This window comes from Crocodylus porosus, unplaced genomic scaffold (genome assembly GCF_001723895.1).
Source record: "Crocodylus porosus isolate Cpor-Errol unplaced genomic scaffold, CroPor_comp1, whole genome shotgun sequence".
Taxonomy (NCBI): domain Eukaryota; kingdom Metazoa; phylum Chordata; order Crocodylia; family Crocodylidae; genus Crocodylus; species Crocodylus porosus.
In genome coordinates, this window is record NW_017728909.1 from 47,649,039 (window position 1) to 47,676,393 (window position 27,355).

The window sequence follows — 27,355 nt, forward strand, 5'->3', positions numbered from 1 at the left end:
TGATCTCCCCTGATGAGTTTGTAGGCAGCCACCAGGTCCCCCGTCAGCCTCCTCTTGCTGAGGCTGAACAGGTTCAGGTCCCTCAGTCTCTCCTCATAGGTGAGTTCTGTCACCATTCATTTGCTCATGAGCAGGGCCAGGCGCAGGTATGGGTGACCGGGTGCCTGGACAGAAAGGGGGCTCAAAAATGGCCCATTGTCCAATTATTATTAACATTATCTCTAACAGAGGGGGGCCTGATACTAAAAGTTCACCTGGGACCACCAGGAGTCTAGGTATGTCACTGCTCGCTGGCTGTCTCAGCTGCTCAGCATTTCAGATCCTGTCCTGCTGGGAGTGGTGTCATGACACATGGGTCACTGGGCAGCCTGCTACTGTGCCATGGCATACACAGGGCTAAAACACGTCCATAACATGCATTCCCATAAGATACCAGAAGTTGCCACAGGTGCATACAGATTCCTCCTCCCCACCCTCCCGCCTTGACTTGCTTGGTGCCAAAATGTCCCAGATGAACCCTGCTCATTGGCAACAAAAGCTGCAGCAGTTGCAGAGCATGTCTGCTTTCCAAACTCTGCACAGACACAATGGGTTTGGAGGGGGGTGAACTTCCCTTGGCCAAGTCACTTCAATATAAATTGAGCACAGCTCCCTGAGGTACCCCTTAGTGATTTGAGATGTCATGTTCATGGGAGAATGAAGCAGACTGGGGCACACAGGTCTAGGCCCAATTGGACCTTTACCTGGGCTGTGAAGTGAAAGAGGGGAGGGAGATGATGTAGGACAGTGCTTTAAAGATCCTGGGAGTTAGTGAGCAGTGCACAGAGCTATAGGGAACAGCAGGGAGGTGCATTGGTGGCCGTTTGTTTGCAGCCAGTCAGAGCCTGATACTACCCATGGCCAGGCACCCCTCCTTCATCATTTTGGGCTGACCGCTTCTTATTCGTTCACAAGATTCACTGAGTGCATCTTTTTAGAGTACCGAGCATCCTTAATTCACTCTATTTCCCACATTTCTTGATTGTCAGCTCTGCTTGCAATGCCACCGCCAAGGACACACAAGCTACTGTGGTAGGCTGCCGCCGATGCATGAACTGACAGGATTATGAATGCCCTCAGGGACTGTGAGCATTGGCCATGTGAGATGGTGAGGCATCTAGCTATGGGCAGATTCATGGCTGCCTAGCATGAAAGGAGCTGCACTGAGTCCAAGAGGCATTCCAAGACCCGGCAGGACTGGCAAATAATGACGAGACTCCTGGCAACAATTTTATGGCTGTTGGTCATTGGCCTCACTCCTGCCCCTGCCCCTGCCCCTGCCAGGAAGTCATGGAGGCAGGTGCAGATCTGCACTCTGCCATCCACAACTTCTTGGTCAAGCTCTGAAAGTCCACCTTAGAGCCAAGTTCTTTTACTTAGAAATGATTACTGCTTAGATTGATTTTTTCATGCCTTATGCACTGTTATGGTAGTAAAAAGAAATTCCTGTTATGTAGTAATTATGCATCATTATCTTATAAAAGTTGTTCTGTGGTTTGTTTAATATTGTTTAATTTTTGGTTTGTAAATAAAAGTTTCTATTTGCTTTGTTTGATTCTTCACTTCATGTTATGTCTGTTTAACAGGCGGAGTGTAAATGGGGTGGGAGGTTGCTAGCTTGTGGGAGGGTGGAGGTAGGGGGTTTCTGGCTTCTGTTGGCAACTAGAATTTTGTCAAGCCTTCCTGACTGGTTTTGAAGTTGTTCTGATCTCAAACACTGTCAAGCATCTGGTTCAGCTTCTGACCCCTGATAAGCTTGATGTGCTTAGAGCACCCACCCAATTAGCACTATCTGCATTAAGACAATTTGGGGCCAGCCCCCCCACAACCTGGCCTTGGTTTGGCCGCTGTGTCTTTCTCTGGTCACAATAATAAAAGCCTGGGCCTTGAAAGACCCCACCTCCCACATGCTACCTCTTTGGGTGGGGTGGGTGGGGAACAATGGAAAGGTGCATGCGCTCAAAGAAAATGCTATGGGCACAGTGCAGCAGCCCCGATTACTGCTCACTGCCATACCTACAGTATCCACATTCTGGGCAAACACCCCTGCCCCCCCACCTCAGTTCAGAGGTGGACATGTCCTCTTTCATTAGCGCAATGTGTCTGAAACAAGCCTGTTTTTCTTTGGTTTGGTTTACCGTCCACACCACAACCCATGCCTCTACAACCCTTCCCAGGTCAGCAGACAGACATGGACAAAAATTCATTTTAATTTCACCAAAGCATTTATTTTACTGTCATTAACTGAAACAGAACCAAAACAACACACGAACACAATGCTCACTCCCCGATTTGCTACAGAAGCATCAGCACTGCACTAACAACTAAAAACCCATCACCGATCATTGACTCTTTCCCCACTCCAGCCCCCATGCCCCTTGCCCCTTCTGTCTCACCCTCGCCTTCATCCCTAAAGCACTATGGCATTCTCCTTGTCCTGCTAGAGTAGGTGCACCCCTCACTTGAAGACACAGCAGCTGTCTCTGAGGCTGTCGCTATGGGGGAGCTGATCATGGACAGGGTTCTCTATGAGGGTCAGCTCACAGATAGAGGCATGCACAGTGGATGTTGCGTGGGTGGTCCCTGGGGGGGAAGCTCATGAATTGGGGCTGGGGTTATGTGTCTAAAGAGCTCCTGTCTAAATGTGCCCTCCATTTGCTGGCTTCCAGGTGATATTCTGAAAGCACTTATTGGCCAGGTCAAGGAATTCCCTTGTGCTCTTCAACTTTTTTATACACCTTGCAGAGTTTGTCCCACCACTCATCCACAGACCGTATTCGCAATTCAGAAGCTGCCACCAAAGCCTCCATCATACTTTCTCTTGACCGTTGCTGCCTGCAGCGGTGTTCACGCATTTGTTCAGGTTCGGTCTGTGTTGGTGTCTGCATTTTGGGTGAACATCCCAAAATTCCAGCGGATGAGGTAGCTGGTAACAGGAATGGGGAAAAAAGAGGCGTTCATGGTTAAAGATCTCGTCCCCACTCCCTGTAGCAGACGGACTATTGGCAATTGACAAGCAGTATCCCTGCTACTTGGAGAATTAATGCAGGCACCTGCAAAGGATGATTATGCAGGAACCCAGATCTCCCCAGTCCACTAAGGAGTTCATTGTACATCTCTCAGCAGCACAAATTCCTGCCAGTAAATGAATTAATGCTTCCCCCCACCTAAGCAATTTTAAGAGAGGGCCCTGCATGTCCACCCCCATGTAAGTGAAACACTGCGCAACTGCAAGCAGCGGACATATTTGCTGCTTACAAAATTAACACCCTCCCTCCCTCCTGGCCGCTCTTGGCCATGTAGCAAAAGCAGGGTGAAATTCACATAATCCCTAGTGACCCAAACTGATCTAATGCCCCTTGCCATAACTTGCAAGTCCCTGGGCACGGATCCTTGAGCATCTCTGGCACCGACACTGATCTGTGGGTCTCTGGAATTTTTGGTGTGTTGCACAAATCCAGGGTCAGTACCTCGTGGATGTGTCCTTCCTCCTCTGGGTTATGCAGGAAAAGCATTGGGGAGAATGGGGTCAGGGTCGAGACAATTAGTCTTGGTTCTCCCTGTCCTGCACTGCTGCAGCACTGCCCCCCGCTCCGACTGGTTGCCTGAAGGCTGCACAGTACATATTGCACTGCTTGCTGCAATGGCAGGACAGTCTGTGGACTCTTGCGGGCTAGGTGATACTGTGCCATCCTGCAACCTCATCATGCTGAAGGATTGAAGCCAAGTGTCACTTGCATCCTTCGGAAGAATGCAGGAAAGCTGCTCATAGAATGGGGCTTCTGTGCGTCCTGCCCCCAAACAAGAATTCTGGTCCTTGGCCCGATAGATAGCACATTTAAGGGCCTTCATCTTGCTGCAGCACTGTGCTGAGTCCCAGTTGTGGCCATGCTCCTTCATTTCTTTGGCAATAGATACATAAACAGGCTTATTTAATCAATTTTCCAGCTGTGCCAGAACCTTTTGGTCAATCCAAATATCAATCAAATCTGCCAGTTCTTCCTGGGCCCAGCTGGGGCCCTAGCTTTAAGATGCATCTGGCTGCTGCTCCAAGCCCAGCAGACATGGCTTGTTCTTCAGTACCTCCACTGAGTATATTTTTGAGGCCAAAATGACTCACTGAGAGAGGGGTGGCTATGCTCTGGCCAGAGTTGCAAGATGGTTTCTGGCCCCGGCTGAGAACAGTTATATAGACACGTGTATGGAACCTTACTGGGCAGGTCTGACTTTCCACATATGCATATCTATGCAGGTGTGAACAGTGCCTCAGTACTAGCACTCACGCAAGTCTGCTCATGTAACCTTTCCCAACAGAGCACTTTTGAAATCCATAGCCCACCCCAAATTGTCCCCCACATGCCCCATTGTCCAGAAGGATAGTTCTTAATGACTTGCTACCACACATGCCCAAAATTCATTGCCTGGCAGCTTGCAATGCAGTTTAAAAGGCATTGCTGGCCCTTCAAGCACATGCTCCTTCCCTCCCCCAACAACACCATCTCACCTAACAATTGCTCAACTGCGCTCCTTGGGGTCTATTTGGTCTGCTGGGGGAGAGCAAGAAGGGAAAACTAGGGTTCTTTCATTCAATCTTTTGCTCAGCACCTGCCTTTTTACCACTGACAGCACTGACATCCCCAAAAACCCTAAAACCCCAAGTTTTTACAAGAGGGGTGATACTATTGGGACTTAGTCAAAAAGAGTGCAGGGACCTCACACCTACATTTCTTCCCCAGCTTCTACCAGATTGGAAGTGCTTCCTGGGGTGAAACTTCATGGTAGATCTAGTTAGTCATTCTGCTAAGCACTACTATCTGCAGCCCTTGTCAGATCATGGATTTCTGAGGTCAGACACCCCAAGTTTTTTCAGGAAGGGTGGTTACAGGAACCTGGGATGTGTAGGAATTGAAATGTAAAGAGCAAGGCTCTCAATGTTAATCTCTTTATTCACCAATCCTTAATTCAGGGTTTGGCCATTTTAGTTCACTGCTCAGCGCCTGCTTTTTTCCTGCTGATCACATGTTATCAAAAACCAGGTGTACGGAGATTTCAGACATTTCTGACTGTGATTTTACTTGTTGATTCTAGTGCCCCTATGTCTGGCATAGCTCTTGGTGTGCTAATGGGACCTATTCACAAAAAGAGCACGAGGACCTCACACCCACTTTTGTTCCGCAGCCCCTGCTCGGTTGGAGGTGTTTTTTGGGGTGAAACTTTGTGGGGGTCTAGTCATTGTTCCACTAAGTGCTATTACCTGCAGCCCTGAGGTCACTGAATACCCCAAGTTTTTCAGGAGGGGCAGTTACAGGAATCTGAGGTGTGTAGGAATTGAAATGTTTCGACCAGGGGTGTCCAACCTTTCTGAATGTGGGGCCGGATCATGAACTTTTTATCACCCAGTGGGCCGGTGAGCCATATTCAAAGACCTCACAGGAAGCAGTAACACATCAGGAAGTGATGTCATGTGACCTCTGACACCAATGAAGTTGCAGGAAGTGACAATGAAATGGGTCTGGAAATGTGGTTTATCCAAAATAAATCCAAAATAAAAACAATTTGGTCTGGTAGCACTGTTTTATTTTAAACACCCCCCTAGCAGTGCTGGAGAGGAGTGTACCACCCTGCTGTACCCTTAATTTCCTGTCTTTGTCCACATGGAAAGCCACAATTTGCAGAGGGGTAAAAATCATTTTTGAATGCAAAACCTCTGTTGACATTGTGCTGTATTTACTCCAGAGAATTGTTGCAGGGATCTGATTTTTCCAAAGGTTAGCAGAGCTTTTTATTACCATGGTTTCATGCCTCATAGTTTTCAAATATTTGATTGAAATGCATCACAGATCTTTAATTTCTTATTTGCAGGCGCTCTCTCAGGGCGATATCCAGCCTGGGGGGCAGGAGTGGCCACTAGTGTGGCGTATCCAGTCTGGCTGTGGCCTTAGGGTGCAGGGGTCAAGGGGCGCCACCTGACCCTGCCGTGTCCTCCCCACCACCTGCGCAGCTTCAAGGATGTTCCCACACCTGCGCGTCTGGGCTTAGCACCCAGGCGGATGTGTGGGGACCCTACTGGGGGGTGCAGGATGTGCAGGGACACCCCCCTGCTCCCTCTCCTCTGGGGCAACCTGAGCCCGAGCCTGATGTGCAGGGCTCCCTCCCTCCCCAGAGCCTGTGACTCACCACCCCCCAGCACGATGTCTGCGGGCATGGGGGGATGTGGCGAGGCAGGAGTGGCACCAGTTTCCCACCCCAACAGCCACAGCAGCAGCAGCATCTCCCGCGGGCCCAGCCACAACATCCCTCCGAGCTGGCATCTGCGTCCCCCATGCCCACCCGCCCACTACACTGTGACCTGCTCCAGCCCACACGGCTGGTGGGGACTGGCGTGGGGCGGGGCCGGCATGCAAATAAGGAAAGGGCGGGGCTAGGAAGGGACACTGCAAAATGAGGGGGGAGGGGAGAAGCTGCACCATGTCAGCAATGTCAAGCTGATGCAGTGCATGTGGGAACTTTGTCCCTTCCCCAGCCCTTCAGCAGCCGTTAGGAAGCTGCCGAGGGGATGGGGGAGGGAAAAGGGGTGGGAACAAGAGTAAACAGTGTTTACTATCATTTCCTGTTGCAGCACCTCAGGCCTCAGAAAACAGCTTGGTGGGCCGCATGGCAGCCCACAGGCCGTAAGTTGGACAAGCCTGGTACAGACCATGGCTGGTTATAATGCTAATGACCCTATTCAAAAGCCCTACCTATTCAACCTCCTTAGCACAAGCAGGTGGTGCTCTGAGTGAAAGAGTAACTGTTGTTTACTGCACAACAAGATGGCTTTGCTGACTCCTGATGGAATCTGCAAGGATAAGCAGCCAAAAAGAGTGCGAAGAAGCATTTGGACAGTTGGCAATGCTCCACCATGATGGCGGAGACACAGGGGACAGAGCAGAGGGTTAGGCCAGTGCAGCTGACCTTGCCCCCACTGCCCTGCTCCCTGCAGGTGGCGAAGATGGAGCAGAAGTGGGGGGTGAGGCCCTTGATCCTTGGAGGTGGTGGTGCGGGGGTGGGGGGGAGCGGTGTTGGGGTGCCGTGGGAGGTGAGGCCACCAGTGCTGGCCTTGGCCCTCCCCTCCTCCTCCTTCCAACGTCACTGCCTGCAGGGCTGACTCGGTGCTGGTGCAGGGAAGAGTGGGCCCGACGTGGGGGAGGGGGGAAGGAGTTGGTCGAGGCCTGATGCGGCGGGGGGGGTAAGCAGGCCTACCGTGGCAATGGGGGGAGCAGCGGGCCCGGCCTGGCATGGAAGCAGCTGGGGGAGGGGAGGAGCAAGCCTTCTCCGCCTCTCGGGCCCAGGCCCACTCCTCCTCCACTCCCCCTCCCCCATGTAAACCTGGAGCCCGTTCCTCCCATCCCCCCGCTGCAGTGACACAGCTTCTCCCCACCCTTGGGCCCTGTTCTCCCCTGCATCAGGCCCGGGCCCACTCCTCCCCTCCCTGCCACTTGGAAATCAGCCCAGACCCCAAGTAGCAGGAGGGTAGGGGGGAGTAGGTCCAGATGGGTGGCGGGGCACAGGGCTCCATCCCCACCCACTCCCTCACCCTGTCACTCTTGATGGGCAACTGGCTAGTATATGTAAGAAATTCACAGGGTGCAGACTGTGTACCTATTATAAGCAATAGGAGAATTTCAGTGCCCTGTTTGTAGGGGTGGTTGTTTGAGTGAAATAAAAAAAACACAAATGGATTTACACACAAAATAAAATCTACTTCATGTCAGAAATAGGAAAATGAAAAATAAGATAAGAATAAAAATAAAGATAAGAACAAAAAGAATAAAAAATAAAACAAGAATTAAAAAAATCAGAATACTGGTGAAAAAAGTTCAAAAAAGCTTTAAAAAGTGTAAAAATATGTGTAAAAATATATTAAATTAATGAAACAACACTTAATTAAATTATTTACTTTAATGAAATCTCACCACTTTTGGCCATCTGTACATGTCAGCATGTTGTGAGCTATAGGTGCCCCCTGCTGTAATTTAGTACGAAGAGATCAGTGGGCTGGATTGTTATGAGGTGCTCCCTGAAGTTTACTGTGAATAACACACTGAGCATTTCATGAGCTTTAAGAGCAATGACGTACACAGTGACAGAAAAATAAAACCCACCATTTCAATTTAGGGGACACAGAATGCAACCCTAAAGGACTAAACCCCCATCATGTGTACAAGCGCCCAAAGGGACTGGTCAATACGAATGATGCTGGCAAAACCTGATCCATTATAAGGTTCCTTGAAGCACTAAGCAAATAGAGTAAGGGATAATGAAGGTTAACATCTATCTACCAGAGGAAAGAATGTATCCTCTTGTTGGGCAAATGTAACAGTCCTAGTACCAATGAAGTCAAGAGATTTTTATCATAAACTACAGTGGGAGAAGAATGGGGACCTTTGATTCAGCTGTTAGTGGACTGCTGAATCATGAATGGTTGAAAATAAGATCCAAAACAACTCATTCAGATTTTTTTCTTTTTGGTGTTATCCACAGAGAACATACTGTTATGATTCTTAGTATTCTGAAAGGACAGCTGCATCTAGTATCCACAGCCGGTCCTTTGAAGAACATCAAAGCTTGTTTTTAGAGGAAGCTACAATGCTGTGGCACAGACTTTGTTTTCCTCTTTAAAAATGATGTGTCAACATTTTCATCTCAAGCTGTCAGCAGTAAAATCAGTTTTCTCTGCAAATGGATTTGAGTTTTAAGAATCTAAATGTTTGGTTGGGTTTATTCCTCAGTACTGTTTTTAATGTAATGATTTTAGTACATGATTAGACATGTACATTGTACTTTTAGTTGTGCTATTTAACAGAAGTTAAGGCTCAATCAGCAGTGTACTGTTAAGCAATAAGATGATGCTATAGAACAAAACCAGAACAATACCAGTGAAAAGAACTGATGGGCATAGAACATTCTGTTCTTCTATGGACATGTAGAAGGTTTACATAATTAGTTCCAGGAAGAATAAACACAGATATGTTTTAAATTAGATTTTTTTGTTTGAAAATTATGTTTTCTTTTTTTAAATGACAAACCTATTTTAAGTCCAAAATTTACAAAAAAACTATTAAAATCAGCATAAATTCAATATAAATTTGATTTTTTGGGGGTAATGTTTGCTGCCAAAGTTTTAAAGAAAGGTGGTGGAAATCACTGCAACTCACTACAAAAGAATTAGCTGAAATGCTAACCCAGTTTTGACAGCCCTGCCTCTCTCTCTCTCTGTTGTGGGATTTGTTGCGCACACTTCCTGTTCCTCAGTTTGCTCTCAGCTTGGAAGTCAGATACTCTCTATACTCCAACAAAGGGAGCAAAAGAGGGTGGAACACAGATGGGCAGATGAACAACACATCTTGAAGAGCTCCAGTTACTGAAGATACATCTAGAGCTCGGTCACATGACATAAAAAATCTTGCATATGAGACCTTTCCCAGGAACATGGGAGTTCTCTGAAGCTACAAAGGTATCAGGTTTGCCTGTCAGGCACAGACTAGAGGTATCAAAAGGCAGACAGAGATTAGATTCCAGGGAATGGGGAGAGGCAAATACAAGTAGGAATTAAAAAAAAATCAAACCCCCCTAGTGAAAAGAACCTCCTAACCTTTCTACCTAAAGACACGGGACAGACTGGGAGACAGAACCAAAGTGGATGGCCACTGCCATAATGGTAGTCCTGGGTTGTGTAGTGAAGTAAATGGGAGGTGACACATGCGATGTCCAACTCAATACAAAAAAATAAAATGCTAAAATAAAACTCCTCATCCTTGTTTTGCTAAATAACAAGGTACATAACTTAAAGAGTAGGTTCAAATGATTTTTTTTGCTAGTCTGAGTTCCAAGTACCATCTAAACAGAGCTTGAAACATTACAAAAATTATAGTTATCTAGTAAAAATAACACCATTCACAATTTTCTAACATGATAAAACACTAAAATAATAAATTATAAAAACATAAAAAAAAAAATCATCATATGTTCAGTTAAATAAAACTGCGCTGTCCCAACCCTGAGGCTTCACACACCCTTGGGGCTGGGAGATCACAGCATCTGTCTCTCAGTCCCAGGGGTGCATAAAGCCCCCCAGGGCTGAGAGACCCTCAGCTGAGGGGCTCTCAGCCATGGAAGGTTGCTTCTTGCCAGTGCAGGAGGAGCCCAGGATCAGGTTCCCCCTGCACCAGCAATAAGACATGATGGAATCTAATGCATAATACCATAATCATGCCTCTTGCCATGTACATGTAATATGATGTGCACTACATCTCATTGCACCTTTACCTGCATGTGTAGAAGGGCCCTTAGGGTACCAGATGATTTATGAAATAATGAACAGAAATAACTCCCAAAGTAGGTCCATCTTCATTCAATCTTTCCATCATTATTAGCATCTAACCACTAGATGGCACCTATAGTAGTAGTAGTAGTAGTAAGAACAGCAACAGTTAAATATAATCTGAAAAGGTTTGATTTCTTTGGGCACTTATATACATTTTTTTTTGTCCTCCAACATGCCAGAGATTGCCATTTTGGAGCAGACTTGATTAACTGAGTCTGCTCTGCATGCGAGCTGAGGCAAACTGTACTGTACTGCATGCAGTTGTATAAGCAGCGAAATGTGCGTCAGCGTGCAGAAAATAACGGTGGTGAGCTTCTGAACTAAAGCACCTTCAATGTGTTTTAGTTCAAAATCGTGCCACCACTATTTTATCAGTGCTGATATGCATTTCACTGCTTATACAACCATAAGTGTCACAGCACTGGGCACTTTTCAAAGAGCTTGGTACTGTGGCACTTGCATATGTAAAAATGCCTTTCTGCTGTTAATAAAAGGATTTTAACTGGGCATATGCTGGACTTTTCTTCTGTGAAAGAATCTGCAGCCTAATGATACCCACAAAAGCATGAAACAATGCTATGCTTCTCCACTGCTAACAAACACAAAGAATCAGATTCTTTGATATCAGACATCTTTTTTTCTTAGAGCTTGATAACAATCCAGACAAGAAAACAACATATACTGTGAGCTTAGAAATCAATCTGGAGTTGAAGGAAGTCAATGGTTATACTTTGGGCTTTACCCTCCCTACTCATTGGCCAGTCAGATGAACTGTCAAAACTGCTTCTGGTGTTTGGGCCAAAAGCAAATTACTTCCTAAGAGGAATCAGGTAAGAACCATAACTCAGTTATATGTTTCAACATAACACAAGCTAGGGACAGACATTCAAAAAGCCTAAGCCTGAACTGATTCAATCTTTGCAGGTTAGTCTAACCTGCCGAGACTGAATCAGTTTGTAACTGCACAGACATCCCCTCTGGACTGAAAAAATGCAGGCACATGCCTGCAGTGGCTCAGGCTAGAAGCCAGGGGGTGCTAGAGCAGCCCTTCCTTCCCTTCCAAGTGCTGAGCTGAGGGGTGGGGGGCATGGCCAGGCCCTGGCAGGACACTCTAATTAGGGAGGTGTGTAAACCCCCCACCCTGCCTGCACCATCCCAGGTTTTTTCCTGCTCACTGCTCAAAGGGCGGGAATGCTGCCAAACCCTGGATCTGTTGATATTGAGCTTTTCAATCTCAGCCTCCCTGCTTCTTCAGACTGTCTGCAAACCAGGTCATTTCTAGCACCTTTCTCTGTCTGCTCTTGAAGACTGACAGATTGCACCCAGCAGGTTGTTTATTCAAGCCCCACAAAAGAAAACATCTCTCTCACCAGTTTCAAGCTCTTCTTATCTGCAAGGTGCATTTGCAAGCCACTAGCTGTCTACCCTTTGTTCCAGTGAAATTGGAGACCCACACAGACACCTCTGTAGCTAGCAAGGGGCGGAGGGGGCATGGCCAGATGCCGAGTCCCTGCACTGAGGTCCCTGCCATAGGAGAGGGGTGGCAAGAGGGATCCCTGTTTGAGCGGCCAGCGAGGAGGGGGAGTGGAGCAGGGGGAGGCCTGGCAGCTGCTGCAGTCCCTCAGCCAGCCGGAGCAGTGATAGTGCTCTGGCTGGGAAGGAGAGGGGTGGGGCCAACCCTGCTCTGCTCCAGCAAACATCCTTACCCAGCCCAGAGAGCATGCCAGGATGCTGGGGGACTCTGGTTTAATTTAAAACCAGGAAGGGGTCTGGGACAGACACTGCATAAACCAAACCAGTTAAGTCTGATACTATATTCAGGTTTATCTCAAACCAGTTTCATTTTCAAACTGGCTAATGTGCACCGAACATCTGTTCTGTTAGTTTTAAACCAGTTTCTGATCACTTAAATCAGTTTATGTGTAATGTCTGTCCTTAGCCACAGTGTTTCCTAGAATTGTACTCTGGGCTGCATACTAAGCCACAATCTAGTCTGAATTGTTTCAACAGAAAAAGGAGAACCTATGATCAAGAGAGGGAATCGAAAAGAATGTGTTAAGAAGAATTAAACATACCAAGTTTCTACAGAACACTAAATAAGAAACTTTAAGCCATAAATTTTTGGACTGACATCTATATACCGTGGGGTATCAAACTTGTCAAAGTCCAGATCCATCACTTGCCCTGGTGCTACCAAAACATGTCCCCAAAATCCATAATTTGGATGTGCACCCTACCCTGCTTGTCCTACCCCACTCCAGGAGCCACATGGGCCAGATGACAGGATGATACAATCCCTAGTATTACAATACATGATCATCTGACAATGTTTAATGTATTTATCTTCACAGCTTTCTCTGTGAAGTAAGCTAGTACTGTTTCCTTCATGTTAGTGCCAGTGACTGAAATGCAAAAAGAAAGAAAGAAAGAAAGAAAGAATGAAAGATAGGCGACATACCCAAAATTATGCAGGAAATCTGTGGCAGAGCAGGGAATTGAAGCTGGGTCTCCAGAGACCCAAGCTCATACCCTATCAGACTATCCTCTGAAGACTATTTCTTACTCTCTCCTCATCTAAGCAGGTGTCCTGGAGGGCATAATTTGTTCTCCCCTCTTTGTCTTACACAAGTATCATGACTACATCTAATGCACTGAGCTTTAAGAAAAGCTGCAGACCAAAATCCTCATCCCATACCCAACTGATTACAGCAGGGGATAGACAAGTCCCTACATTTCCCAAGTAGGTGGTGTTTGCCAGGTGAAAGCACAGACAAGTGTCCTGAGCACTAGGGTACATGCTGTGAGCACTTACTGACCAAGGGTGCATACCACTTCTTTCATAAGGAAGCAGCAAAGGGCTCTCAACTCCACTCCATTTTCCAACTACGTTTCTAGGCCATCAGAAATTAATCTGCCAATATGTCTGGTCCTTCTGGAACTAGTGACTAGACCACTGATTCTTTTGTGATATGTACCACTAGCCAAAAAGGAAGAAGTATTGTTGAATAGACAGCTGTTATTTTCCCATAAACACACTCTCATTAACATTTGTGATACAATCAAAACTTGTGATTTAATCAAATGATTCATAATTATTCTTCATTAAAAAAAGGAAGGTTTTTAATTTATCAAGTTATGAGGGTTATTTCTACATACCCTATCAAAGCCGGCATGGAGAAGGGGTAGAACAGATATGTCTTCTTGGTCAGCAGGTCTATAGCAAAACAGAACACGTGTCACCCAAAATATAAAAAGTAGATAATGTTAATATGACAGAGTTATCTAAACTTACTCGCCATGTCAAGAGAAGTGTAGCCATGCGGTACATGGTGCCACGGGCTAGGCTCCAAGCTGCAGGAGCACCATGGCTGCAGCTTCCCTGGTCCCTAGGACCCCAGGTAAGGCTGCTGGGGACAGCATAGTTGCTGGAACCACCCTCCCCTACCCCACCCAGGGTAACCTGCCATATACCAGAGGGCATGAGGCACAGGCATCCCCCAGGGAGGAGACATCTGTGTTCATCTGGACACAGCCATTGGGTTGAATTTTGTTATCCTTTGTGAAGCTAAATGGCAGTTCTGAAAGTGAGCCACTGCCCCTTGCATTTACTAGTCACTGGATAAAACAGGGAAGTAGTGGAATGGGGAAATTTCTTTGCACTTGGTATCAAAGGCCCAGACTAGAAGCCAAAGACTGCTCCCTTCTAGAGCAGCAGCCATCTCATGGAGCCATACACCTTCTAGCTTGTTCTTTTCCTCCTGTTTCCACACATCTTCTCCCCTATCAGCTGCCCCCCTGTCCCCCCATGACAGAATAGATTGCATTATGTCTAATCTATGGTGTGGTGGTTAAAGCACTGTACCTGGGAAGTCAGACATTCAGGTTCAAATCAATCCATCCTGTACAAATCCTTATCAAACCTATTAGTAAAACTACACAGTCAATCCTATTGCACAACCATAAAGCCTGGCACCTATACCTGCCACAGGTAATGCAGGAGGACCAGAACATCCAACATCCTGCCATTGCAAGGTTGTTAAAATGCACTTAGGAGATCCCAGGAAGAGGGCCATGCCCCCTGCTACAGAGGAAGGCAAAACCCCCCCAGTTCATACCAGTCTGACCATGAGAGAAAATTCCTTCTTGACCCCAAATACAGTGATCAGTCTGGCCCTAAGAAGAGCGGCAAGACCAGGAACTTTCAAGTTTAAGTCCCAGCAGAAGCATTGGGACCACCCCAATCAAAATCCCCAGCTTTGGCTGCTGGTTACACACAGTGCTTCTGAGGAAGCCTTAAAAAAACAAAACAAAAAAACACCCCCTGCCCCGAACACATGGAGCAGGAGGAGGGGAAAAATTGCTTCCCAGCCTCATGTAGCAATGAGCAAAGTCAGCAACATAGAACATAGGATTGTGTTCTTCTACCCATAGAAGAACACAATCATAGCTACTTCTAAACCATCCCTGACCAATGTCTGTCCAGCTTCTTAAACACCTCCAAGGATGAAGAGTCCTCCATGCAGTCTCACTGTTTTAACAGTGAAGTTTTTCCTGATATCCAAACTAAAAGTTCTAACAGTGAACAAGTTTTTCCCGGTTATCCATACTTTGTTGTAATTTCAAGCCACTGATCCATGTCCTACTCTGCAACTAGAGGTAAAAGTTGGCTGATACTAATAATATCTGCATAATGATAGGCAGTTATACATAATAAGAAAATCAATACAACACAAAATAATAAAAACAGAGAGAGATAATTACGTGCGAGGAACAACAGCAAGTATTACAGTGTGTTCTGATGGCTTAGTAGCACGGATTGATCTGAAAAGAGAAAAAAACCCGAGTCATGCACATTCTATGATGCTTTACTGAAACTACTTTGAATTTTTGTTGTTACACATAACGGAAAAACAAGCCACAAAGATCCTACAATACTGAACCTGGAAGGTTCAATAAACTTTTTTTTTTTTGGAGCTTTTATCACTTTCTTAGTTTGGAGTACACATAAGGATGGATGTTTGATGCATGTTCCCTCTTTTTTTTGGCATGAAGATCAGAACAGGCCCCCAAACCTATGAAAGCAGGTGCTGCATCTGTGTAAATCTAGGAAGTGTTAACTCTTATCTAGACCTCCTACTTCTAAACACTGTTTAGCACAAGAGCAGGCAATTATTTTGGCTGGAGGGCTGCTTAATGAGTTTTGGTGAGCTGTTGAGGACCACAAGGGTAGGCCCTGCCCCTTGGTAGCTCTTCCTACTGCAACTGCCTGGAGCCTGTACTGGGCTGCCACTGCTGCCCTGCTGGGCAGCCCAGAGGTAGCAGTGATGGCAGCAGACATGCAGGACAGCCCAGTGCAGAGCAGGCTCCAGGTGGCTGCAGCAGGAAGTGCCTGGCAGCAGCGAGGGAGAGGAGCCGCTTTTCCTTGGTGCTGAGCAACAGCTTCTATCCTGCACTGCCACTGTTGCTGCTGCTGAGCCTGCACAGGCAAGTCTAGAGCAGGCACAGGGCAAGGCAGGGTGGGTCAGCACTATGCATGCAGGTCCCTGGTGGTATTGTGGGGCTGAGGCCAGCGGTGGCAGCATCCAGGAGCCGCCACCTGGGCTGCTTAGAAAGGCAATCTAGCTGCAGAGCCACCCAAGCCTTGCTACGTGTCCAGGAGGTGCAGGATGAGCCACACGTGGATGGTGCCTGGGCCAGGTGGGACTGAGAGGCCTGTCATGGACTGGACAAAGCCCCTCTGCAGGCTGGATCTGGATCTGGCCCATGGGCCATATTTTGCCCACCTCTGGCCTAGCACACAGATATAGCAGGCATGGTCAATAGCAGCACTATTCCTACAAGAAGCTATTCTGCTTGGTGAGGAAATATAGAGAGGAATGGGCTAGCCCTTAATTGTCACTGAATGCAGAACATACTCCGTCACCAAATACAGAACATACTTTTCTCTTACAGATTAAGTATCCATGGATTTCCAATACTTTGCTTTCTGCTAAGTTTTAAACCCTTCGTTTTGTTAAATTATTCTCAGGAGAAGACATGGGCATCATGTTATCAAGGAGACACTGACAAACTGAAGGGAACCCAGAGAAGAAAATGAAGCAAGATACAGTGATTGATTTCTTAAGGAAAGATTTAAAAATAAAACAAACAAAACATTCAACTAAAAAGGTGGCATGGCAATAGGCATACATGTTTGAAGAGTTTAAACCGGGGTGTCAAAGGTACAGCTTGCAGGCCAGATTCAGCCTAGGGAGCTCCTTTGTCTGACTCCAAATCCTGCTACTGGCTCTAGAGTGGACCAGCATACAGAACAGTGTGCCAGACCAGCCCCATGCACAGAGCTCAGGAGGCCCACTACGTGCAGTGCCCTCTGCACCACCAGTCTGGGATCCAAGCTACGTATGGCATCCCCCAGTCCAAAACATGTATCGCATGATGCATGTAATGCTGCTCCCTCCCCAGCCATTTTGGGGCAGGCAGCACAGATCCTGGACTGGCCAGAGAGGGTGCTGTGTACTTGGGATTGGGCATGGAAGCAGCAGCTCTGTTGGCCCAATCCAGCCCTCCCTACCTGGGGGAGAAGGGGAAGGAGCAGTCAGATGATCCTCTGCTTACCTCCTCTGCGCTGTGTAACTAGTGGGGGAGGGAGGAGTAGTGGGGCAGGGATGAACCTGTGCTTACCTACCCACTTCCAACACACCCTTCAGGAGTAGATCCAGAGGAAAGCAGTGGCAGGCCCTCAGTGCTGAGGAAGTCAATCTATTTGTGGCTCGCTATCATGTCTCTGATCCCTACTAAGCTCTCTCCACTGTGCAGGTGTTAACGGTCCTCTATGCTTTTTAATAGTCTTGATGTTCCACACTTCAACTATCCTTTCTTCTACAATTTTGCTGTCTGGAACATTTCTCTTTTGTTTAATCTAAACCACCCCATAGGCTGTTTTTAGCTCTAGCTAAAAGCCTTAAATCAGGTGTAGTAATATGAACTTCAGTGTGCAAGTGACTGACAGTGAAGTATTGGAGGCACTATCAAGAGGCCAAGAAAACTAGATTTTGCTTATGAATCTGAATAAGAGAGGTACATTTAACTACAATGACTACAGGACTAATGACACAAGATTTTTGATTATTTTGACTTCTTTTGTCTAGTTTGTTGTGTCTTTTAAAAACTTCATATGTAACCCAGCAAATCAGTGCACATTCCAACTATCTTACTTGTTTTTGCTTTGACCCTAAACTGAAAGACATGGTGCTAGCCCCCTAGCATGTTAGACAAGCATTTAATTCTTCTTTAACTGGTAAAAAAATGTGTTGTTGTACCACACCATCTGAACTGTAATTTTCAAAGCCCTAGATCCACCCACGGCACCCTTCAAAGGTTTTTGTGGCACCCCAGGGTCCTGTGGCATTCTGGTTGGGAATCCTGCTCACTGCACTTAACATAGACATAGGTTTTGGAAAATCACCATTATGGAAGTGTGATGGAAATGGTAGTACAATATAGAACTCCATAGCTCCAACCTTTGTTGGAAGAGTAGAACACAAGTAAATAGAAAAGCAATGGTTTACAGCGTTGCACACCTCTATGGCAGCTCTGCTTTGAAGAAGGCTTGTGACCTAAGATTTATAGTTCTATAGGTCAAATTTCAGCCCCAGAAATAATGTATCTTTCATATTGGATGCCTGTAGAATGGTTTTCATGCACAATATTTGAAAGCTTTATTTCTGCTGTTCTCTTACCCACCAAAGCAGTTTTTATTTTTTTCTTTAATGATGGAGCAATGCAATCTCCAGCCCCCTACTCCCTTCTCTAAACTTGTTTTCACAATGTCATAATATATTCACTTTATGCTCATGAGTGGTATTTTACAAGGCATTTTTAGGTTCAAAAGGGGCACAAGGTCCACGAAGTTACCTGCAGATAGCCTCAGCATCAAAGTACCGGGAGCTCCTGTGATCTATCACTATTATTTCCTGATGCTTATCAAGAAAGCATTCAAGTGCTGACTCTGGTGTTCGAGCAATATTACACCTGTATCCAGCTCTATCACAAGCCCACCAGAACCCATCACTCTGGTTGTCTTCTTTTGCAAAGATCAACAAAACCTGCAAAATAGGTAAAATATCAGCCCCATATAAAATACACAAGATAATTCCATTTGTGTTACAGATTTTAAATGACTTCCAGGATTTAAAAGATCAATAACTCTATTCCAAAGCAAGAAATTTAGGCCATGTAATAAAAAAAACAAACAAACAAAGGAACAAAAAAATGCACAAATGAAATCCAAAATAGATTATTTTTATTATTGTGTCTATGATTCCTGTAGGTATTTTTAATCATTTATGTTATTGGTGTACACTTTATTTAGGCACTTGAAGCACACTGGTGCTTATTCTGGGGATGCAGCTGTATCCAGTTAGGTTGGGGTTAAAATTCTACTACTTAAATGTAAGCATTTGATACACAGTAGGATTTGTACCTGCAGTTAACCTAGCCATGAAAGTTATACCAGAAGAAAGGAGCTTAAAACTGAAAAAAACAGTCCATACTTATTTTTTCTTTTAATAACATTACACACCTGCTGCCAGTGAACCAGAGTACTGTTGGCAGGATCAAATATAGTGCAAGAAAAAGAGTGAAACTGTGAAAATTGCTGGACCTCTCAATACTATAATCTTGGGTTTATTCCTATGTGTGCTCATGGTCTTGATTACCACTAGACAGTGCAATAGCTAGCTCCTGTAGTTTCCAAATGCTTACCATTCAAAAGCTTATTAAAGACAGCTTTTGGGCATGCATTTAACATAGTCTGGGCTCAAAACAGGATAAGAAAAATGTAGTTAGTTTGAAAGAAAAGTCAAAAGTGATATGGAAGACATGAAAACATACTTGGAACGCAGGTCAATAACTAAGGCAGAACAAAACAATACAAATCCAATGAAACTGCAAAATTAGATTAGCTAATCAGGAATTTGTTTAACACTGCTGAGAGCTTCTACATTATTTCTTTGAAGTGTAATATTGCCACAAGTCCTGGGCAGCAGATACTGCAACCTCACGTAAATGAAACCTTTCATTAGAACAGGAAAGAATTGTTGCCTTCCTTGCCTTCCCAACATGACAGGCCTGACATCTCAGAAATTGAGGACAAAATTCTAAATTCTGAAATTCTGAACATACTATTTAAATCACCTCTGAATCTGGTTCAATTCTTTTTAAAAATCCCTTATATATGCAAACCGTTTTGTTTAAAACACCAAACAAGAGCCTGCAGGGGGATGACTAGGTATGTGGGAAAGTGGTAGCCAATACAGTGGAGCAGTGGACAGAATCCTTAATGCATACGTTAAGAAAATCTTGCATAAGCAGGTCCACACAGTCACTTACTGCTAGTTAAGGTAAGGTGAGGAGAAGAAACTTCCTGAAATCTCTCCTTAAAACTCACCTCTGCCAAGTAGCCTATAAGACTTGATGAAGAGTAGAACAGCTGGTCATAATCATTTCAGCAAAACATTTTTCCTATGATGTACTCTTTTCACACATGAAGAGGGGAAAAAAGATGATGAGCAACATAAAAAACAATCTATCCAGGTGGCCCAGGCCACAGAGGAGAATGAAGACACAAAGCATTCAAACTACAACCCCCAGGAGGCCCAACAGCACCAGTCTGAATTATATTATTTTTCACAATTTGGCAAGAATGGTGAACAGGCCACCTTGAGAAGTCATGGGATCTCCATCCATGGAAGTATTCAATAACAGGTTAGACTGGGGTGGGCAAAATGTGACCCGCCAGGTCATTCTATCCAGTCTGCGGGGCCCCTAAAAATTAATATTAATCTGCCCTGGGCTGCCTGTCATGTGGCCCTCGATGACTTTCTAAAACTCAGTAAGCGGCCCTCTGCCCAAAATAATTGCCTGTCCCGGGTTTGACACACAAAGTGAACTCAAGTTTATTAAAGCTTGTGCATTCTCTCTGTCTGTCTGTCTCTATACATATATATCTTATTTAGTTAGTCTAAGGTACATATCAACCCTGCCTTTTGCCTTGGATGGTTTAGTCAGGGACGATCCTGCCTTGAGCATGAGGATGGACTAGATTTCATGTTATCCCATCCAGCTCTGCTTTCTTATGTTCCTATGAAAAAAGTCTAAATTCTGGGCAAAATACTTTGATGGAGATGGTCCGGAGCCAGGGCAAAACCATGATCTGCAGTCTACATGCTCTGGGCAAGGGTGTGCAGGCAACGCATTGCAGCTCTGCCCCAGCTCCAGATTACACTGTCACAGCTACAAGGAGCTGGGGCAGAGCTGCAACCCACGGCCTGCACGCCCCTGCCCAGAGCATGCAGGATGCACATTGTGGCTCTGCCCCGGCTCCAGACCATGATGTTACAACTGCAAAAGCCCAGAACAGCCCCAGAGCAGCTCCCCGCCCTGCCATGTGCCTTGCCAGCACTGCTGGGGCTGGTCTCCATGGAAACCCTGTCCCTGCCTGCTGCTGGGGTCTCCATAGAAACCAGCCCCAGCTACATGGCAGGGGCTTCTAGGAACTGGAGTCCACTTTTGATCAGATCTGGCCTGTGGGCTGGACTTTGCCTTCCCCTGCTTTAATGGTTAGGTAGTTGTTTGGTTGTAACAGCGTATGTTTATTGTGGTCTCACTGTGAACTGCTGCAGCTTTGGGATCTCCTTTTCTTTGTGCATGTAGCACAGGGGCAGGCAATTATTTTGGGTGAAGGGCCACTTAACAAGTTTTGGTGAGCAGTCCAGGTCTGCAAGGGTAGTCCCACCCCTTGACAGTTGCCCTGCAAACTTGTTGCCATCTTGGGACCAGAACTCCCACTCCACCAAACCCTTACCTTTGCCACCAGAAGTCCCTTCTCCTTGCCCCCCGGAAATACTCCTTTTTTTTTTTTTTGGGGGGGGGGGGTGCCATCTTAGAACCGAAAAAAACCAAATCATATACTAAAAGTCAAACACCTACTATAACATTTTAATTGTATTATAAAAATATTTGTGTCATGATTTGTGTTTGCTTACTCTATATAGAGGTGATTGCATAAATCAAACATATATTCTTAGTCTTGTATATTGTGGAAGGGGTGTATAGGTATATGGTAGGGTGTGGGTGTGTTGGGGGGGTTGTGTTGTGCAGCTTTGCTTGCTGCAGTCCCTTTACATCTTCTGAAAGGTTTTGCTATACATCTCTGATTTAGTTGGTCTCTAAGGTGCAAGTCTACCCTGCCTTCTGACTGACTTCAGACTAACGTGGCTAACTATCTCTCCCTGCTATTAAACTCCAGAGTAAATTTTGGGCCACATGAACATTTGTGGGAGAGACAGGAAATCATCTGTGACCTTCGGCACCCACCAACACAGCAGCAAAATTGTTTCCTGTGCTTTCTGACTAACGTGTTACAAAAACCTAGCTCACAGTTCAGCCTTATGAAAATAAACAAACAGGAATGTGGGGAATTGAACATGCTCCTGCACTGCTTCTGGGGCCTGTGAATACTCTTTTCCTTCCTCCTTGTAAATGCAGAATAAGGGAACAGTAAAAGCAGAATTACCATGAGTCTTCAGAGTGTATATATCAAATAATGCATTAACCCAGTAGATATTCTTACCTGTTAAATGGCAATGTCAGCAAAAAAGCCTTATCTAAAAACGTTAGCTCTCTTTTTTAAACCTTTTTTAATATTATGCCACATACACACAAGACCAATTCACTTTTACCCCTCAATCAACTCCCTGGATTTCAGTACAATGTCTATTCTTATCAAATCCTCTGACTGTATGACACAGGATTGTAGGAACAAACTTTACTTTTCTTCTTAAAAAAAAAATCCCCAAATCACAAAAACAGCCACCAGATAACATTGGTTTATTCACACCTAACTTGGAAGTGTTTTATGTTCCGTTTCCACTAATTTTAGATCATCCTATTTCCATCTTACATACTTTTAATATAAGAAATTGTTTAAGAAGTAGCTGAATATATTATTAGCACATAGGACAAACGCAGAGAATGCATGGTGTCTTTATCCATTATTTCTCCCTTTTTATACAGCAAAATGTAGTTTAGGCTTATTCTTTCAAGAACAGAAACAATAAAAGGCACGGAAATAAATGTCAGAGAAGGGCAGAAAAATAGGTTCCACACTATAATTCTTATTTATGTGAACTGTGCTTCATCACCATCCAAGGAAATCTGGCACCTTCAGCAGGATCAGTTGTATGTTTATAGACTGCTCAAATGAAAAAGACTAGATTTGGACTCTGCTGGTGGTAATATAAAAGCTGAATGGATGTCATATGAAGTGCATCTTAGGAAAAGTTAGAGTCAACTTCAGTTCCACAACAACTACTTCTTGTGTAAAATTAATTCCTTTATAAATGTCAGAATTCATAGGAAATATTTTTTAGGATCGCCTTGCTACGCTTATCATCAGTTTAAAAATTATACAGTCAGTAACATAGGTCTTCTATATCCTCTCTTCCGCTATTTGCATATATTTATTATAGTTAATCACTAACTAGGCTATACTTTGCTACAGATGAAAAAGATTACTTTAGGTTAAACACACTATAAAGAAGAAAGGACTCAAGGAATCTTAGACTTACCAAAAATGTTCAAATCGCACAGTAAGAAATTCAGTAGCTTGAAAAATGTCACAGAGGGCAAAATGCTGTGCATTTCAAACACAGTAAATTAACCCACTGAGTTCACTGGGACACCCTATCCAAGTAAACTACACAGGATTTGACCCAAAATATCTATGAGAAAGGCCAACAGACTTGTATCTGTGTTACTCTGTGTAGTCATGGTGTCACCATGCGAAATTCAACACACTGACTAGAAGCTAGCCAAGGTCACCCTGCTTTTGCCTCATGTCAAACTGTCTAGATTGTTGCATTCCAAACAATAAGTGATAAATGTTATTGTAGCAGCAATGTAATTCAATATTTTATTAACTTGGCAAGAAAGGTATATGTTAGTACATATCTATCTTAATATGAATACCGAGAAATGACCATTTACCATAGCATCTCAGTAAACAAAACCAGCTGGATTTGAATTAGCGTGCTTTTCGCACAAGGGATTGGACAGATTCTTGTGTAGCCCAGGTAACTTGGGTATATACTCCCCTTCTCCAATTGAAGGGGATTGTTAGCTGGCAGGTGTGCTGTGGGGGAACTGCAGACCTCTCAGTTTCCCTCCGTCCCTGCAGAACCAGACCAGGACAGTCAGGGGACTTAACTATATACAACTATATTTGAACATGAATATAAACACACACACACACACACACACACACACAGAGGCTATCTAAACACAAATAACATAAATAATATCCTCTGGATAAATACTACAAAAGCATACACCAATGCTCTAGATACCGATAAGTATCTGATCTTAAACAGATAAATCCCAAAATAAACATAGATAGCCAACAGATAAACTATAGATAAGTATGGCTGAACAATAAATAATCCACAAATAAATACAAATAAGCAACAGGTGAAAGAATAGCAAAAGGAGGTCCCAGCAGAGCCCTAGGACTCTACTAATTTACAAACATGAGAGTTCACAAAATATAAGGCATGCCATCACACAACTTATGGTGCAAGAACCCCAAAGATGAACTTAATCCCAAAGGGAAACCCCAATGCCCTTGGACTGTCCCCACGCCCTACAAGGAAGCTGATAACTTCAGAGGGGCCCTCCCAGTGGGACCTCCACTTTCAGGAGCCCTTAACTAATCAGGGGGGGACTCCCTCCTTCCCCTGTGGGAATCCTCTTTTCCCTGCAACTCAGGCTTGGAGGGTGGCCCTTGTCCTTTGTGCCAAGCTGCTCTTTCACCTGCAGGAGGCTTCGGGGTGGGGGGTCGCTGTCACCTGGAACAGGGCTCTGGCTCAGCCCTGTCTTTTGGCTCAGTAGCCCAAGCACCGTCTGGCTCCCTGGACTCAACGTCTTGCTATGGGTCGGAGGCCTGGGCTCCCTCATGCAGCACCACGCTCAGTCTGCTCCTGGACCCTCTGTGCAGTGACCCTCTGTGCTTGTTCTGGCAGTTGAGGTCCTGAGCCGCCTAAGTGCTCCAAAGGTCCTACTCCATGCACCTGCCTGTGCATGTGTCTCTGGCCGCGCGCCAGAGGTTGTAGACCCGAGCCGCCTCACACAGCTCTCAGGATCTGGATGCCGTGTGCTGCGCTGCACACCGAGAGTCTAGCTGCTGGAGCCGTCTGCTGTTCCCTGTTGATGGAAGGCTCCAGGGGTGATTCTGGCCTACTGCTTTGCCCTGCTGAGAGGCTCTCCTCAGATCTTCTAAGCCCCGCTCTTCTCTTCTCTCCTTCCCAGATGTGTTCCCCTCATGCTGGGCATGCAGCTCCTTTTATACTATCCAGGGCTCTGCCCCTGAAGTTTTCCCGACCTGAGTGTTGCAGTCTTCAATCAGGTCCGGGAGAGCGGGGAGAGCTCCTCTCCCCCTCCCCTCAGGAAAGGGGCATGGCTTAACTCCTTTTGTTGCCTCCTGATTGGTGGATGGGCTCCACCAATCAAAACAGCAAGATTTCAAGCCTGGGACTCAACCCAAGCTTGGAAAGGAAAGCCTGCTACACTTGGAAGAAAGGTGCATCGGCAGCTATTGAACATGGAAGTCGGGGGTACAGCCTCTGGATCAGAATTTCCTGGACTTTAAATGCTGGAGGCTGCAAGTGGGAAAGAAACAGGGGAAGAAACCATGGTCATACCCTGTTCACTCTCCCTTTCAACATCCACTCTGGATGTTGAATTTATGGTCTAACCCAGTAAATGGCAGTTCTTATATTCTAACATTCCTTGGAACAGAGATGATCTGAAATTAATGGTCTACACAGAGATGCACTCTTGGGGCCTGGTTGCAAACACTACACTTTTGCTTTTATCCAACAACAGTTGTAGCCATTGAGGCAATATGCATGCATTCTTCTGACATTTGGACCTGAGCGCAAGTAGCCAGCACCCTTCCCTGTTCCCTACTTTTTTCTAATTACAGGAGTAACTAATGAAACTACACTTGACAGGATGCTAACCTAGAGACCCAGGATGGATTCAAATTTATTTTTTCTGTTATCATTAAGTTAATCTTGTTCTTGGTTAGCTAAGTGGCATGAAATTAGGATACTTTTACAGTGCTACATATTTTTGATTTTCCCCTTTTGCAGATAAGTTATAAAGTTTGGCAAAAGGCAAGGCAAGATGGTACCTTAGAAACTAACTGGTTCAGACAGGCATAAGCTTTTTTGGTAACAACCTACTAAATCAGATGCTACTGATAATCTCTTGTAGGTGTGGCCAAGTGGGGGTCCCTGACTAGCCACAGGGCTAGTTTCCCCACCTGCCTCTGGGCACACCACCCACCTATCTCGCCTGCCATGCCTTGATGGAACATAACTGAGTGTCAATTAGGCACAAGGCTGCCCATTTCACAGCCCAAGCCTCGTAGATGGCATCTTAGGCAGTTGGCTCAACCATCCCCTTTGCCCATTAGCTATGACCCCAATCATGGGAACTTCAGCTTCCATATAAGCCCTGGCCGGGTCTCTGGCCAGTCAGGACCCCAAGCTTGTTTGCTCATCATTGGTGTCCCTTGCAGTGGGTCCCTGTCACTTTTGACCCTTCCAGTCCTGGCCCCAGCATTGAGCAGTCTGGTCCCTTGGTTGGGTTTATGCTTCCTGCCTGCACTTAGGGATCGGGGTCCCCCATTTCAGGCTCATGTGCTTCTGGAAGCACGCCTGGCCCTGTGGGGTCACTCCCCCAGCAGGCTCAGGCGCCTCCAGAAGCTTATCTGGCCTACCCTGCCCTGGTCGTATGTGGCTCACCTGAAGATGAGGGCTGGGGTTAAGATGCCCCTACCTGCCTTTCACCATGGTGATCACTGGCCTGGCATTTCTTGGGGGCTCCTGTGCCACTGAGAGCCCCACCAGGCAACCCACTCCCAGCAGGGTGCAGTTTTAGGTCATGCCCAGGACCAGGAGCTTCCAAACTGTCCCCTGCAGCTCCTGCCTTTACCTGCAGGATGTCGCATGCAGCCTGGCCTGCCAGCAGCGAACTCCCCCATTTATATAGGCAGCCATGGATCTAAAATGGCTGCCACAATTAAGCACCTGCTGGCTCCTTGGCTCAGCCCTTAAAGTGGCAGGCACCAACAGTGCCCTGACACAGTATGCGACAGTATACTTCATTACATGCTGTAGAAATGCCTCTATTAACCAGTCATTCTCTGAACCTGCCTACCTTCTGCTTGACTTCAGACTAATGCAGCTAATTACCTCTCAATGTGACAAGGGAACCAGTTTCAAATGTTTCCCTTTGCATAATGTGAATATATTCAGGGAAACTGTTCAGGTGCTACTGCAGGCTCCTCAGTGAGGATAACATACTTTAAGATAATGCACTTGTGATTCAGGTAAGTAAAGGAATTTATGACTTAATTGACTTGGTGTGTAACAAGCTTGGTTCAGTTATGTAACAAGTAGCAACATAACACAATAGTAATTAGGCACCAGAGAGGCCTTGGGTGGCTTAATTAAGGTGTGTAAAACTTCCCTGGAGCCTACACTAAAAGGAACTGTAACAGTATTACCACTATTCCTTGCTGCCAAACACTTGTAGGAGCCTTACTTTAAATCACAGAAAATTAGGATAATGAGAAATACCCAGACAGATTTGAAGGTATCTAGATAACCACAAATAACAGTACTGAGTAACCCAGGCTGATGTGCCAGAGTTTGAGTTAAAATGTATGCTTAAAATTAGGCTACCAAATGATTTTAAAAATTACTCATGATTGATTAGTTGCATGATTTAAAATAGTCACAATTAATTGTGATTTTAATTGCACAACTAAAAACTCAAAATTATGTGCATAAAATCTCAAAATGATGTAAAATTACACATGTACTT

The 27,355-nt window shown here is 45.4% G+C and overlaps 1 protein-coding gene and 1 long non-coding RNA gene across 2 annotated transcripts in view; one reads left to right on the forward strand and one right to left on the reverse strand.

The window, feature by feature from the left end:
• Positions 1 to 27,355, reverse strand: part of PDE8B (phosphodiesterase 8B) — a 204,654-nt gene that overhangs the window by 46,987 nt on the left and 130,312 nt on the right. Inside the window, exons 4-6 of the mRNA XM_019532208.1 lie at positions 18,320 to 18,510; positions 15,167 to 15,226; positions 13,562 to 13,619 (exon numbers count right to left, since the gene is read on the reverse strand). Coding sequence (XP_019387753.1) covers positions 13,562 to 13,619; positions 15,167 to 15,226; positions 18,320 to 18,510 — 309 coding nt within the window. The remainder of the gene's footprint in view (positions 1 to 13,561; positions 13,620 to 15,166; positions 15,227 to 18,319; positions 18,511 to 27,355) is intronic.
• LOC109308010 lies at positions 850 to 6,913 on the forward strand. The gene is made up of 3 exons (XR_002100435.1): positions 850 to 1,616; positions 1,678 to 1,680; positions 6,902 to 6,913. It is a non-coding gene; the product is annotated as an uncharacterized LOC109308010 (long non-coding RNA).